This window comes from Barbatula barbatula, assembly GCF_947034865.1.
Source record: "Barbatula barbatula genome assembly, chromosome: 19".
Classification (NCBI taxonomy): domain Eukaryota; kingdom Metazoa; phylum Chordata; class Actinopteri; order Cypriniformes; family Nemacheilidae; genus Barbatula; species Barbatula barbatula.
The window spans coordinates 8,194,353-8,211,784 of record NC_136782.1 but is presented as its reverse complement, the minus strand read 5'-3'; the positions used below and the strand labels follow the sequence as shown (position 1 = coordinate 8,211,784).

At 38.4% G+C, this 17,432-nt stretch overlaps 1 protein-coding gene across 1 annotated transcript in view; it reads left to right on the top strand.

Moving 5' to 3' along the window:
* The window catches only part of gbe1b (glucan (1,4-alpha-), branching enzyme 1b), a 113,372-nt gene that overhangs the window by 82,654 nt on the left and 13,286 nt on the right, over positions 1 to 17,432 (top strand). The window contains exon 14 of the mRNA XM_079481173.1: positions 6,579 to 6,709. Coding sequence (XP_079337299.1) covers positions 6,579 to 6,709 — 131 coding nt within the window. The remainder of the gene's footprint in view (positions 1 to 6,578; positions 6,710 to 17,432) is intronic.

Genomic DNA, 17,432 nt, shown 5'->3' with positions numbered 1-17,432 from the left:
ACATCCAGTATGCGGCAGTCCTGTGGGCGAAAATGCCTTGTTGATGCTAGAGGTCAGAGGAGAATGGGCCGACTAATTCAAGCTGATAAAAGAGAAACTTTGACTGAAATATCCACTCGTTACAACCGAGGTGTGCAGCAAAGCATTTGTGAAGCCACAACACAAACAAACTTGAGGTGGATGGCCTACAACAGCAGAAGACCCCACAGGGTACCACTCATTTCCACTACAAATATGATAAAGAGGCTACAATTTGCACAAGATCCCCAAAATTGGACAGTTGAAGATTGGAAAAATGTTGCTGGTCTGATGAGTCTCGATTTCTGTTGAGACATTCAGATGGTAGAGTCAGAATTTGGCGTAAACAGAATGAGAACATGGGTCCATCATGCCTTGTTACCACTGTGCAGGCTGGTGGTGGTGTAATGGTGTGGGGGATGTTTTCTTGGCACACTTTAGGCCCCTTAGTGCCAATTGGGCATCGTTTAAATTAGGGCTGTGTATTGGCAAGGGCCTCACGATACGATACATATCACGATAGATGGGTCCCGATACAATATATCACAATACATTCGATACGATACAAACGTCCGATATATTGCAATAATTTGTTTTAAATAAATACAAATTAAGAGTGAGCTAAAATACATGTTGGTGTGTACAATCTATGGTATTCTGTTTCGTCATCACATTATAGTGATAACTCTGCAGACACAAAAGATTCCATTAAATTTTATTAACAAAGCTATTTATAAGAGGTATTTGTCATCTTGCTTACACAGTGTTACTGAACAGCGAACATATAATGTTTAAAGTGCATATTTAGTCATTAAACATTTAAATGCAAATGCCACAAAAAACGTATTTTTTTCAGTATGTTGTTAATAAAAAACAAAGTACATTAAAATCTATTCATAAAACTGAAATTGTCAGTATGACTCTCTTTTATATCCCACTCCACCAGTGCAGTTTTCAGTAACTCCGCAATGTTTATGCCAGTATGGCTTGTCTCATGCATTGCGCGTGTCTGTGGTTGTGATGTAATCCTAACATACGATGCATTGCAAGTCAGGGTCACTCGCTCTACCGAGCTAAGGGATTTTTTACCTCTTCGTAAATCCCGGGTACTTCTACGTCCGTTATGTGCCTGCGAATCGGAATAACACAGCTAGTGTTCACCATATGCCCGAAGCCGGGGTTTTCAACCACACTGTCGCAAATCCTTACAAATAAAATACACCACCGACTCTGTTATTTTCTTTGCACGAGCTAAGATATACGGAAGCTTGTTGGTGATATTATATGAATGAATCTACTTTACGCCATTTGCTTTCTCGCACCCGTTACTTTTGAGACATTGTCCGTATGACAGCGAATCACAGCAACATCGACAGGAACGGAAAAAATGGTTATGCGATGAAACGTCATTTTGAATCCATTCAAAACATGACTTATTTAAGGTATCGATAATTTTGCACAGCCCTAGTTTAAATGCCACGGCCTACCTGAGCATTGTTTCTGACCATGTCCATCACAAGCTCACAAAGCTCGAATCATTTCAAATTGGTTTCTTGAACATGACAATGAGTTCACTGTACTAAAATGGCCCCCACAGTCACCAGATCTCAACCCAATAGAGCATCTTTGGGATGTGGTGGAACGGGAGCTTCGTGCCCTGGATGTGCATCCCACAAATCTCCATCAACAGCAAGATGCTATCCTCTCAATATGGGCCAACATTTTTAAAGAATGCTTTCAGCACCTTGTTGAATCAATGCCACGTAGAATTAAGGCATATATTACACGTTTATGGCCATGTTTATGTACAAACAACAAAATGTATACCTTAAAAATGTAGAAAAAACTTGCAGAAGTCTTAGACTTTTTTGAAAGATTTTGTTTATTTATGTTTATGAAATGAGCCGGGTACTTATACAGTGCTAGCCCTAAACACTGACCAATCCAACAATTCTAGTTAGCCATCTTAAATCAGATTTAATAATGGACCAAATAAAAAATAAAATTAAGTAATAATATTAAGGCAAAATAATCAATACAATTTGAAACTCAAATGTATTTAAATTTGTAACATGTAACCTGTATTTCCTTTTATTTGTAAGAAGACACTAATTGTATTTTCTAATGAGAAGTCTTTAGAAAAAGATTAGTTGAGCTGTGAGCATGTCTTGAGTGTCTGGTTGTTTGTAATTGCTGTGTATCATCGTTGTCTTTTCCCAGGGTAGATAATCCACAGAAACCTTGGCACCCACTCAGACTCCCAGCCCTCTCTCTCTCTCGCTTTCTCTCTCGCTCTCTCACTCTCTCTCTCTCCACAACTCTGACAGCGCAATTACTAAGTATCTAGAGAGTGGAGCGTTTGTGGACCGGGATTTTAATTTAAATGAATGTAGATTCTCTACACTTGTTACTTGGCGGGTGCCATCGGATGGCCTCCCCAGAGCTGAGCTGCTCTTTTTGCAGTCTGGGGATGGAGACCGGGGGCAGTTCAGTGGGCAGAACTTAGGGACATACAAGTGAGAAATATGTACAGGCACAAATGCGTTGTGACATGGCCTAAAAATCGAAAGATGTAATTTTTCTCAGCTGTTTCAATTTAAATGATGTTTCTTAAACAGGTTTTCCAAACACTTTCCGGTGTTCCGTTGGTCAGACAAACAGGCCCTCCGGTTCCCTGTTGTTTTTCTGAATTCTATATATTGCTTAATTTTATATTGGCACCAAAATGATATATCGTTCACCGTGCGTTCATTAATAAAGTTAGTTGGTTTCCCATCTGAAGTTTCATCTCGGCAGGCTTCAAAAGACTAAAGCTGCAATTCATACAAAACCTGTTTACTCGGGGCAAAAATCATACAGATCACCCACCGTGATGTAAACAGTGCTGGTGTTTAATAACTCATCTCTGCTCTCTCCAGCTCCTTGTGTTGATTTCTCTTTTTCTTTATTTTCCATTCTCTCTTTTCCTTTGAGGGTCTGTGCTCATATATTATTTACAGAATGTCCAGAGCTGGTTGTATACAAGACGTCTAGACACTGTGCAACTGAAATGCTCTAGTTTTCGGGGACTTTCTGAAGTAGTGTTGTTGATATCCGTTTTTCTTATTTAAAAAAGGCCAATTTTCATAAAGCAATTATTGCAGAAAAAAACATTGGCCAGGCCTATTAAGAGCGGTCTGTTTGTGTTTCATCTAAATAGAAGTTGCTTGGCTGGCACTTCATGGACGTATGAGGTCGTCTTGTTTTTTTAAATAACCCTAACAATGCATAAAAAAACATTTGTGGTCCACAGAAGCAAGGTCACACAGGTTTGAAACACGAGGAAGAGTAAATACGCCCGTTTACTTTCAGCTAGACACAAAGTTCAAATTAGTATATTTAGTTTACGTGTAATATTAAACTGCACCAACCAAGATGATTCTAACTGTATTACTGTAACTAGTTATTAATACAGATTTTTATCGGTACTGACCAGACCTACTCGCTACAAGCTTACTGGCACACTCAGATGCCTCCGTCTTATTTAGGAGCGTATATTTAGCTATAAAATAAAACCAGACGTGACAGTAAACTCTATTACATACCATTAAAGTGGTATGTGTATGGTTCCAGTTCCAGCACTCCATTATGTACATTATCTCCATCTCGCCAGTTTGGCGCCAGTATATCATGACAGTGAGAACAATTGCTTCGCCTTCTCATGTCTACTTTATTGGATACTATTTTAATGTTACCCAAAAAAGTTACCCGGAATCCTCAGACCTCAGGTTTATACAATGCTAAATCTTGACACCTTTTCCTGTGGAACACACAAGGTGTTGTTTGATTTTAATCCAATGTTATAGCTTATGGATGTTCAGGTCGCCTTGTAACCAAAACAAAATTCCCTCCCTAGACTAACTTTTTTATTTGGTCTCTTCTCACCGAGGTCACCAAGTGAACCAGAACTGGCACTTCAAACCATTCACCAACATATTTATAAAATTCAAAAATACTTGTAATTGATTTTTAAAGGTACAACGTGTAACTTTTAGGAGGATCTATTTACAGAAATGCTATATAATACAAATAACTATGTGTTCAGAGATGTATAAAGATCATACATAATGAAGCGTTATGTTTTTTATCACCTTAGACTGAGCTATTTCTTTCTTGAAAGAGAATAGCTCCCGTACGGGGAAGTCACCATGTTGCCCTAAACGGACAAACTGTGAATAGGTTATCAACTTCAGCAAAGAAGCGAAAACATGACGACATCTTGGTTCTCTTTCAGCCACCGCAGTGCTTCAAAAGAGAGGGTTGGAGTGAGCCGTCGGTTGCAATCTCACCACTAGATGCTGCTAAATTTCATACACTGAACCTTTAATTCGGTATGATATTCTTAGCTTTTTCCTCAATACTAGTAAAAGAACACTGCGAGTCCAAATGAGGTCTTACAGTGTGCGCTTTAAAAAAACAATCTACTTCAGACTCGAGATGTTTATATTATCAAGTGCATTCAAACATTCTGTTTATGTATTTATATTACGTGCTGTGAGATAACAGTTTGTCTTGAAACGTGTCATTATAACTGATATGAAATTCCACATCTGTGAATTCCTATTTTCTGTTAGGACATCAGTACTCTCAGCAATGCATTAAATGAAGCATAAACTAAGCGATTTATCTCCATGCAGATGAAAAACCGAAATATTCTGGCTCTCTTCAGAACAGCTGTCATCTGGATCTGCCGTCTGTCGGATGTGAGCCTTTCTTATATCTCCCTCATATTCACTTAGAAAATTGGCTGAGAGTCTGGTCCACTTAAAATAGTGGGGCAGGGTGACATTGATAAAGTCTCATAATGGTACGCTATAGGCCTGTATTTCTGCCGGTTAAATCATTCACAACTGTCTGCGGCTGACAGCGAGCTCCTCCGGCCCCTGAGATTGTTGTCTGGATTTCTGTTGGATAAAAACATCACACGTCAGGTGTTGAGTATTTGAAGGATCTGCGTTTGGAGGGGAAGAACAATCTCAAATGAGTAGATGCTTTGAAAATGTATTCGGCAAGAGATATTTGTTTCTCTGAAATTCGACTTAACATAAAATATGCACGCTGGGCCAAATCCGTTTCTTTTAAACCAGTCTGGCCATTCTCCTCTGACCTCTGTCGTGTAAAAGGCACTTTCACCCAGAGAATCGCCGCTCGCTGGATATTTATTGTGTCTCGGACTATTCTTTAAGATCGTTGTGAGTGAAGATCCCAGTAGATTTGGAAATACTCAAACAAGGTGTCTGGCCACCACGCCATGTTCAATGTCACGTGGATCCTGTAAAGGTGTCCCTTTAGCTCAACTGGTAGAGCATTCAAGTTAGCAGTGCAAAGATCGTGGGTTTGATTCCCATGCAAATTCATATACTCCAAATATGCCCAAAAAGTGTGTGGATGTATCGTGTTTCACAAATGTTCATAGAAAATTAAGTAGAATAATGGCAGTGGAGCTTTGTTTTAGTTTTATACTGACTTGAATGAACTATTTCACAAAACAGATGTTTACATAACAGTCTAGAACACGATAACTTACAAACATGTTTCCTTTACGATCAGTTAATTTTTTTTCTAATTTTTATAGTTGTTTTTTGTCTTGTTTCATCGGAGTCATGAAACTGTCCATCGGTCTCTAGAATTGGTTCAATGGTCTTCTACATATTTGAATGCTTTCCTACAGTGACAATGTTGAGATTCGTCTTTTTGCTATTACAAAAGATACAAACGTTCAAAGATGCTCAAGAAGACAACACAACACTGTACATTAAATGCAAAATACATTAAGAGCCTTAGTATAAGACACAAGAGCCTTGTGAATGTAAACCTTCAAAAATTGCTGGTTACTGGTGATAATTATATTATTGATATCATGGTTTATTGTTGTGGCTAATTGTCACATTTACTTTGGTTATTGCATAATTCAAACATTTAAAGGGGTACTCCACCCAAATATCTTAAATCTTAAGAATGTAAGCAATTGACATTTCTAGAACATCATTGACTACAATAGTAGGAAAATTAAAACGGTAGTCAAAGGTGCCCGAGAACTGTTTGCTTTCCTACATTCTTCAAAATATCTCATTTTGTGTTCAACTGATCAAAGAATCCTACTATGGTGGTCTATGATGCCTCAGAAAGGTCAGCAGTCATCCAAATATCTTCCTTTGTGTTCATCAGAACAAAGAAATAAATATATCATCCAAATTGTGTGAATATACCTTTACCCTGAGGATTTTATTGCTTTTTAAATAGAAATGATCCATTTATGAGCTTAAACATTGCAACATTAACATTTTTGCCACACATTGTTTCAGGTATAACCGTGTCATCTACAGTACGTTGTAGAATGAAGCAGAGAAACATCTTCTACGTAAAGTTAACCACTGACTTCATAAAAAAGGAACTTTCATGGTTCTATCAATGTCCTACAGATCAGACACTCTTGAAATATAAAGTGCAACATGTGTTTAAAAATCTCAAGCGGTCCCGTTGTAATCGGTCTTTGATTTGTCTGTCTCTTTCTGCCACAGGCCTACGTCAGTGTCAAACACGAGGGAGACAAGGTGATAGTCTTCGAGAGAGCAAATGTCCTCTTCGTCTTCAACTTCCACCCCACCCAAAGCTACACCAGCTATAAAGTGGGTGTGGGCTCAGCAGGAAAGTATCCTTCACCTCTGTAGGTTTGGGTATGCATACTTCCTTAATACACAGTATGCACAAAGCACTACTTATCAGAACGCTCGGTTTGCATCCACTGAGAGTCACAAGTGTGCAGTGCATACTTTACAGCTCCTCAACTCCTGTTGCCATAATATGGGAGAGCAATGCTGCATCCCACTTCGCCTTCTTATACTAAAAGTATGTACTCTTTCATGTATATATGCTCTAAAATTCACTTAAAACATCAAAATAACATCAAGGAAATCCACGACCATCTTACAAATCATACTGATACATAATCTTCATTTATGTGGTTGTTGTTTGCGCATCATGCAATAGATTAGGGATCATGCCAATATTACACCTGCAGAACCTCATCAATCATATTCATACATAGGAGTTTGGACGCGGCCAATACCTATATTTAAACACTGAAGACTGTTTTCAATTGCGTTTTAAAGCAGATTTTGTTTGTTCTTCAGTTACTCTCCATCCTGGTGTGATGCCACGTGAAGTTTTTTATCAGGCAAGTGAGAAACCAGCTTTTGAAATGTAAACAGCTGAGAACCAGCTGCCATTATGAGCCCGAGAGGTAAACACGGCAGCGAATTTGCCTAGCATCATTTTGTGTGTGTGCCGGTTAGTGTGTCAGCACGCTACCCATCCTCGAACCAATGGGAATGGAAGCACGGCGTCCAATTAGAGGTAGAGACAGATGAATGTGCCATTCTGTGTCAGAAGAGGTAAACAAGTGGGACCGCACGCGTCCAGAGTGCTTTTTCATTAAACCCCTGCCATTTCCAGTACATATATACAGTACATCTATCTATCTATCTATCTATCTATCTATCTATCTATCTGTCTATCTGTCTTTACATCTCTGTGGTAGACAGCACCAGGGGAGTCAAGCAAAGCCAAACCATCTGGTATATTTAGATTAATTGTTGGGAAATGTGTCTGAGGGACTGAAATGTACATATATTTGTCATTATAGAGGCAGCATCACATAGATGCAAGCTCATTGTATATACAGACGTGACCACAGAGGTCAGGATTTATAGCAATAAGGACTCGCATTGGATTCACATTGACCTTTTGGAAGCAATTAGATTTTTTTCTGTTATTCAAAATACAGCACAAATTATATATTTAATACAGTGCATCACAAAAATGAATAGAATGAATGATATGATATGCAGAATAATTCATGCAATTGTCACAGTTAATTGCACGTATCAATATTTATATGAGTAAAGCCCACTGACTATGATCATTCAAAACATTACTGTCAGACGAAAGCGTTGGCGTTACACAAAGTGGATTTAGAAGTCAATATGTTTGTTTTATTTCCAAACCATTGAACATAAGCTTATCACCCAGCTTCAGACCGCAAAAATCAAATTTGTCAATCTTTTGTAAGGAAGACTCCTGGGGCATTTGTACATGATTACAAAGGTTGTTACAACCTACCCACTAGTAAGGTGTCACATCATACCGCATTGTGAAAACCATGATAAAAATAACGCAATTATTGTTCCGTGTTGATTCTACACATATTGTTATATCGTAAATAAATAAAAATAAAAATAAATTTTGCGTTAAGAATTACAATGGTTATGAAATCTTTCTCTCTCTCTGCCTCCCTAAATTAGTATTTTGATTCATTGGCCAAAATAGACTTAATGACAGACGAATTTGACTGTTAGCAACATTTAAATCTTTTTAAAACATTTTAGTAGATATGACGATAATGTATGTTTACCCCCACAATGATCATGTAGGGAAAATCTGATATTGTGAAAGCCTTACCCAGGGAATATGGATATTTTATTGCGATTTATTGTCCGGTTCATGCAATCTCACAGCAATTTGTAACAATTGCTGAAAGTGGCTAATTCGTCTGAAGTCGTACGATCTTTTTTGAACATTTTTGCGCCAGTGACCTTAGGTTTGGGGCTTCTTTATTGCATTTTCTAATAATCGAACATTTTGTAGAATTCACATCGTACAAATTCGATTTGCCATCTCGTAAAATAGTTACAAATTTCTGCGTGAAGTTCCTGAGGTTGGATTATGCCACCTCAACCTATTTCATATGAATCGTTTTTGTTTTATAAACATCCAGTACAATTGAAAGCAAATTTGGAGATGGTTAAAACATCTTCTAACAACTCTAATGTCTGTTTGTTGGCGAGTAAAAGTTGTGTGTAATGCATTCTGATACGCTGACCCGTTTTGTGTGCTCTCTGTGGGTCCAGCAAAACACTTTGCAAAAGTTTGCTATAGTAGTTTCAGCGGCCACGATTAAACGTGTTACATTTATTGTTAAAATATCAATTTTTTTATAATTAATTGTACTGTAACAGTCCGTGAAAAACTTTTTGCCTGGGCACACACGGCGTCAGACGGGAGTTGCAAAACCCACATTTTGGTAAACAAGTGAAGTTTCACAGGAGACACTTTACCACAGGTACGAGCTGAACATGAAAGCTCATGGGAAGTGGTCATAAATCTGGATTCTACAGAGATGTCCTTTCAGCAGGATGAGCGGCAGTTTTGTTCTTTTCGGCTTTTTCTCTCCTTTCAAAAAAACAAGACAACTTTTCCCCTGAGTTAAGCACTCCACCATAAACATCAGCCATTAAAATTCTGTGGACATCAACTCCTGACAGGAGCTCAAACCTTCTATGCATTTTCCTCACAATCTTCGCAGTTCTCTTCGTCTCTCAATGTGCCTCTATCTGTTCAGATGGTTGGAGCATTGTAAATCCCGGCTGGGTATCTTGAAAGCGTTTCCTGTCAGGCCTGATGCGTCTTTGATACACAGTGTGCCAACAGGCGTCTGCGATTGTGTCAGGTCATCATTCTGCTATTATCTGTCAGGGGCATTTACTTGAACGCCATTCTTAATAATTCAACCATATCAGCAGTCCTCCTTGAATCTATAACAATCTTTCCTCGGGCAAAACAGCATCGTGTTTCACAACCGAAAGATGACTTTATAAAAAATAGGTTAATAAATCATATATAAAGTTGAAAATTGTATTTGGTCATTTTAATCCTGTTTGTTATTGATAATGATGAAATTGCTAAAAGTTGTCTTATTAGTGTTTTTATCATATAACTGCCATACACAGTATCGCTAGTTGCTTTTATTTAGCTTTTTCTAACGTAATAATTTGATTAGTTTGTCTTTTTAGTGGTCAATACATTTTGAGCGGGTAATAATGTCTTATTTCCCTAAAGGGGTTTGTTTTGTGGTATCATCCAGCTGAACAAATATTATCCAGCATATTCACAGCTACTTTCCACAAAGTAAGTGAGCCATGAACCCATGGCGTAAAAAATAATAACAACAATGTATAGGGAAACATTCCCGCGGTTTTTCAACACGGGAGCACGTTTATTTACATTTACATTTATTCATTTGGCAGACGCTTTTAACCAAAGCGACTTACAAGTAGTTTTATACAGTGGCACATTACTGCAGAGCAATCAGGGGTAAGGTGCCTTGCTCAAGGGCCCTTCAGTCATGACCTGCTGGCACTGAGATTAGAACCGGCAACCTTCTGATCACAAGCCCAACGCTCTAACCTCTAACCTTTGCCTCTCTATCGCCATCTCTGTTTAAAACGTAAAATGACAGATTACTTTTAATATTTTTAATCAGAATGCTGCTTTAAATATTTTCTTAGTTATCTTTCTATTACGCTAAACATTTTAATAGCATCAATAACGTTTCCTTGTAGTTTGGTCTTATATTACTTTTCTGGTTTGTTAGAAATATGCTGGTCAGTAAAAGACAGCTGTGTAATAATGTTTTAATTAATTTAGACCAGGGGTCTCCAACCCGGCTCCTCCTGAAGATTTCAGCTCCAACCCCAATCAAACAAAATCGACAAGCGATCTGGTGTGCTCACGTGGTAGAGTGATGACACGTCCATGACCTCTATCAAGGTGTTCAGGGTTGCTTGATCATTACAGACAGGTGTGTTGAAACGGGGTTGGAGCTGCAGTTTACAAGACGGTAGCTCACCAAGAGCAGGGTTGGCGACTATTAGACTTTAAAACTTAAATTTTTATATAATTTTTTATAGTTATATTGCTCCGACAAATAGCGCTGTGTATTCATGGCAACCTGAGTTAGATTTCCATCTCGAAGGTCATTTGTGGATCCATTTCCTTACCTACCCCAACACTTTCCTGTCTCCTTTCTAGTGTCCTATCCCATTAAAGCCCTTAAAAATACAACTTGATAGACCTCAAATGTAAAGAACAAGGTTGAAAAAATTGCAGCCGCTCGGCCACAAGGCATGTTTGCCCCTAAGATGAGCTGCCATTACTGCAATTACAAACACGAGAGAGTCACACGGTCACGACCCTCTCCACAATCACACGTGTGTTTCACTTTAGTCCTGGCATCCTCTTGTCCCTTATTTCTCCTCCTGTGAACAAATTGACTTTGATCTCAGACCCTCCCATTTGTCCAACAAGGTTCCAGTGATTATAGTGCTTTAGCGTCATCTCTGTCTGGCCTCCAAGACATGCATCTGTATGCTCGAACAAAAAAAAAAAAACATAATTGCTAAAAGCCTCGAACTGCCAATTTGAGTTGGAGTGCCGCTACTGTTACTCTGGCATGCTTGCCAGGGAACATAGAATTAAATGTTGTGTGTTCACTTCTGCACTCGTCCACACACACACACACACAGTAATACTTTTATTATTTTTTCTGCATACACACACACACCGCGTTATTTGCAGTCTGTCACACGTTTGGGTCCCCTGTGACTTTAACACACGTCTAATGGGAACGTGTGGTGTTGATCAGTATACGGATGCTTAAGGTAGACTTCTTCGCTATAAAAGACTTCTACTTTTTCTTGTTCTTTCTCTCCCGGTTGAAGATTTTCCTTTGATTCTCAGGCATGGCGTCTATGTGAATCCACAGGGGTTGCAAAGGATATCGTACTGTGCCGCGATGGCTGCTTACATATCGGTTCTCATACGCTTTCTTAAGAGCCATAACATCAAATGCAGGCATTCACTCTTACGCAATTGACGAGTTATCTCGACATTTAAAATCCAACAGTTACCCGCCGCAGACGTGTAATCACGGCAATCGGTGTTAGTACTGTTGTACAGCGGGTGGCGCTGTTTTGTTGAAAATGTTCAAAAAGGCTGGCGGGGAAAGAGTTAATAATAACTATACATTTTTTTATCGAATAGAAATGCTGGAAAGCTTAAGTTTTGGCATACTTAAAACACATTTGAAGACCTCTACTGTACTTACAATTACATTTAGTAATTTAGCAGACGTTTTATCCAAAGCGACTTACAAAGAGTTCGGGGAGTAATAAGCGATATGTCATACAAAGAGCGATAGTACAATAGGTGCTAGACCACTACCTGTTGAGAGGCTTTTTTTTCATTTGTTGTACTTGAGGACACTCTACAATGGTTTCACTCCATAGGCCATTTACATTTCATGCATTTGGCGGCCCTTTTATCCAGATGTGAGTAAATTCTCTGGAAATCAAACTTATGATCTTGTTGCTAGCGGCATGAGAGACAGAGACTTTTGCAGATGGTGTCGCCGATGAGTTTTTAAACGATGTGTAAATGAGCAGCTACGCAACTACCGGTGTGAATGAAGACCGTCAGAAATAGTTGATATTTTGGTCACACTTTATATAATGTGGCAGTAACTACTATGGGAAGGAAGGGTTAACAGACAGCCATAGGATTTCATCCTACACTTGCTGCCTCAAAAAAAGGTGAAAAGTGATGATTGAATGGAAATTTGCCGAGAGACGCTGCAGGGCGTCTGTTCTCCCCTCATACCAATGAAATGTTAACGTCTTCTCATCTCTTTTTACGTTTTGACAATTAAATTAACGTTATGACTATTTATCTATTTATAGATTCTGATGATAAACCAAATATTACACGATAGATGTTAGTAAAGCTGCTACAGAAAACTGAAAAGACCAGAAAACTGAAAAATGTGCCTTGTAACGGCCTCCTCTTCAGGTTTGAAGCCTCAAAATGACAATGAATTTAATTTAAACAAAATGTACAGATTTAGCCTAAACATAAGCTCAGGTGAATCTCGGGTCACAAGGTAAATCTTGAGTCCCCTTTTGATACTTCACTCGTACTGCGTAGGACGCTATGGGGGAAAACTCATTTTTCTCCATTGACTGAAGCTTTTTCAAAAACGCAGTGAAAACTGCACGGCCATTTGTGTGTGAAAAGTAAAACTTTAAAAGCTGCACGGACCAATGGCGATGGTACCCGCCAAAAGGGGCGGGGCTTATGGCTATATAAGCAGACACATCGCCGTAGGGTCCTCAGGTTACTTCGACTGAAGCGACCTATATGCAGCTTGTAGCACGGGCAGGAACGCAGTACTCATTCCCGTATTTCAGGGAACCGAGGCTACGTTAGTAACCGAGAGCGTTTTCTTGCTTTATTTTAACTCATGTTTTCAGGGCTCCTGATTTTCTTTGTCCGACAGACTTTTCAATAAACTTTAAATTAAATAAGGTATACATTTCTAGGATTGTATTTGTGTCTTAATGTTCTTTCACATGTTATGTTGATGCAAATGCAGTAAAATATCAAAAGTCATTTACGCAGGACAGTTTTAAAGGGATGGTTCACCCCAAAATGAAAATTCTGTCATCATTTTCAACCCACAGACTGTTCCAAACCTGCATGAATTTCTTTGTTCTGATGAACACACAAAAAGAGATTTGGAAGAAGGTTAGTAACTTGTTGAGGAGTAATTCATGACAGAATTTTCATTTCTAGGTGGAGTATCCCTTTAAGAGTGACTCTAAATGCTTTTTGAGGCTCGGCTATCTTTATTTTAGTTCAATTGATGTCAAAATACATATATTCAGCATAAATGTCATTGAGCCGTATAATCTATGTGTGCAGCACATCAAATCAGGCTTTATTTTTAGCATTTTCAGCTAAATTGGGGCCCTGCGGTGGCAATAGAATCTTGCCGTTTTGAATGCAAATTTTACAAAATGGGCTTGTTTGGCACTGAGCTTAACATAAAAGCACTTTAGGAAAGTTTAAGTGCTTGCTATACTTTTTATTTCTATACTGACGGTAAACAACTTGTACACAAGGCGCCCCTTATTTCCATCTGGTAGCATCACTTCCCATTAACCCACAAAATGTACATAACAAAAGACGTTTGTTCCATCAGTGAGAGAATCCAATGCAAATAGGAGTCGGTCGGTTTGTGGGTGGTTGGAGGGCTCATTCATCGTCATCCTCAGCAGAAACAATACAGAGCAAGGCGTTTCTTTTTAATCATCGCTATCAAAGGTGGCAAGCTGGCAATAAAAGCCAAGTGTGCTCCAGCTCGAGGGGCAGAGTAACAGAGTGTTTGATGATAACATGAAGACCCAGCGCTAGCCCACAGGGATACGAGGTGATTATTCAAGCAGCCAATTAGATGCCTGTCTGCATGTTTGTTACATCTCACAACTGTTTAAACCCCTGAGCGGCCGGGATTAACAGAGACACCACAGCATCTTCATCGTTCTCCTTTCTAACACTGTGTCTACACCAGACACGACCGGCACCACACGACAAAAGACACATTAGAACCCATTATAATTTAAAATTGTGTCCACACCGGATGCTGCGCGACAAACCTATTTCGAATAAGCAGGTTGTCATGTCCCTTTGCGTCCGGTGTAGACACGGTGTTATGTCACAGTAATACAGTTGTTTACTTACACATAGAGGGAGAAACTGTATGTTTAATAGTTACATAAGAAAATGATTAAAAGACACAGCCTTATGCTCTACATAACTAAAACCACTTTATAGTTTCACATATTTTCATAATAAGTGAAGTTAACCTTCTTTAGTTTGTTTTTCGTCGCTGTAGGCATAAAACGGAACTCTGCTGAATTTTGTTGCATCATCTTTTTCGACCGCGCCACCCTAGTGTTATAAGTAGAGTTGCCAAGTCCAGGGTTTTCCCACGAAATTAGGTGACTGCTAAACTGTTGCCGAGGGCTGTTTTCTATTTAGTTTTATCTTTTATTTCATATTTGTAATTTCAGCATTATGGATGTGAAATTTAGCGTTTTGGATGTGACATATAAACGCTCAGAGAATCCATTTGTTACCAATATACTGATATATATCTGTTTATATTTTAATCACTCCTTGTTGATAGAATCTAAACATCATAAAAATATCAGTCTGTGCACGAGTCTTTTATTTTAAAACAGGGAAGATACGGATGTGTCAAAAAAGGACACCGTTTTGGGGCGTCAACATACTTTGTAGAATTGATGTGAATTAAAATGCACAAACCAGAAGCAATAACACCCAACAAATGGAGAAGGGATGTCTCTATGGAACATCAAATAGTTACTTTGTTTTCATATTCATGTATCAGGAGGAATATGTAGCGTTATGGATGTGATGATCCTGAAACGGCACTTACCGGACTATGAAAAATCATCCCCTAAAAAAATGTAAACGCTTCAATAACTTTGAGACCTCACATGGGTAGCTGTGCTATCACTATAGTAAAATCCTGTAATTAATTTTTTTATTTTTCAAATAAATTTTATTTATGGTACGATTGACCCATGCATGACATTGCCCATGTTATATTGTTACAGTCTGTTCTTGAGGGAAGACTTTATTTATGGAAACGGACTGCGATATGATGGCTATTATACTATGATTTTTTAGAAGAAATTTTGTGTAATGCATTACAGTGACTGTAAAATATGTATTTTGGTATATTGGGCTGGTTTTGGTTACGCAGTTCTGAATGACGTCCGGTCACTCTGAATATTTTGTCAACACTCACATGTTGCTTAAATCCAGCATCACTCTCCATTAAATATACAGTTTAATTTGTTGGAAATACATGTTGTCAATGTTAATATTTGAGAACTGCTATGACATGTTCTTTCTAACAAATATGATTAAAGGAATGCAAATTGTGAAATAAAAAAGAAAATTTGCTGTTCGGTTACTCGCCCTCAGGCCATCCAAGATGTAAGTGACTCTTTCTTCAGCAGGAACATTTTTTAGTTCAAACCGTGGTCCTCGATCAGTTATAAAATGCAGACCACAGATTTATCCACAGATGCCCCAGTCAAAAAAGTAAACAAGCAATACAAAACTAATAAACGTGGCTCCTGATAATGTACTGATGAATTTTGAAATAAATGATTTACAATTACATTCATGCATTTGGCTGATGCTTTTATCCAAAGCGACTTATAGCATTATACTATACATTTGTTTCCAAGTATGTGCAATCCCTGGGATCGACTCTATTACCTTGGCATGGCAAAAGCCATGCTCTAACCACTGAGCCACAGGAAAGCTGTGAATTTATGAATCTCTCTGTGCAAGAAACCTGCCATTGCCTTAGGCAGACGGTCCTTAGCACTTTCACAAGTATACTTTTTATTTTTCATAATTGCCATAGTTTTCAAGACATACAGTACATGTATATAACTTTGCCTATTAAAGAAGAAATATTTTTCCAGATTATTCCGAAAAGGCTTCATTATTCTTTTATGACCTCTCTTTCTGTGTCCAAGAAATATCTTAATCCGGTCACGAGTCTAGGCAATTACTTTTTAAATATTTAATTGAGTCTGTGTAGCACAGACAGTGAAATTCTGTGTTGTTTGAAACATTTTTGATGTAATACATTATTAATATTTCGAAATGGAGAAATAATTTGGCCTGGAATTGTTGATGGGAAGCTCATGGGTTTGGGCGCCGTGTTTATATGGGACAAATGTGTGTCATTGTCTTAGTGGAGCTCGAAGCAATCGGTAGAGTTGACTCGCCGCTCTGCATTCAGAGAGAACTTCTCTGGAGACTGGACAACTAGTTCACATCCACAACACTTCAGTGTGAACGCTATGAGGATTTAATGACTCTGAATTAGTTGTGCCTGTTGTTTGGGCGGGAAGGATCAATGATGAGACCATTAGCTTTAAGCATTGTGATGGATAGGTGGATGCGTAGGTTTGTTTGATCCGGTCAATGATACTTTGTACTTTCTAGAAAATAAAACAAGCAATTCTGTATGCTTGTCTTATGTAAATCAAATGGATACATGTTTAAAGCATGTTGACCTGCTCAACTGTGAAGGGTTCCAAGGATATTTTAGTTTACTATGATTGCAACTTAGAAAATGTTTTGGTTTGTTGAAATCATATCAAATATAAGGAAAATGGCAATGTTGCCTCAGAAATAAACTGGTAATATAACTGTAAGCAGTAATCTCGGGTTTGAGCGATTTAAGGCATCTAAGGCAGCCTGACATGTTCTGATAATTGTGCAGTATGCGCATAAGTTTGCAAAAATGTCATTTCTATATGTCAAAGACCATCAACAGTCAAAACAGGCAATATAGGTGGCACAGCCATACCCCTTTTTTGTGGGGCCTCAGAATGTGACCGTTGATCCACGCGTAAAATATGGTGAAGATATCTCATTTCGATTAGAAGCTATAAGCAAAGGTACTCAGAAAATAAAATAAAAATCCCACGTCGAACTTTCATTAAAAACATTTTTATTTTGGCATATGCATATATTAAACTGAATCGTAATTTCATCTCCACAGTTAATATGCATGGTTTGGTTTTAATCGGTTGAAAAACCTAGGACTAGCTTGAAAATGTCGGATAACTCACGAACCGTTTGAT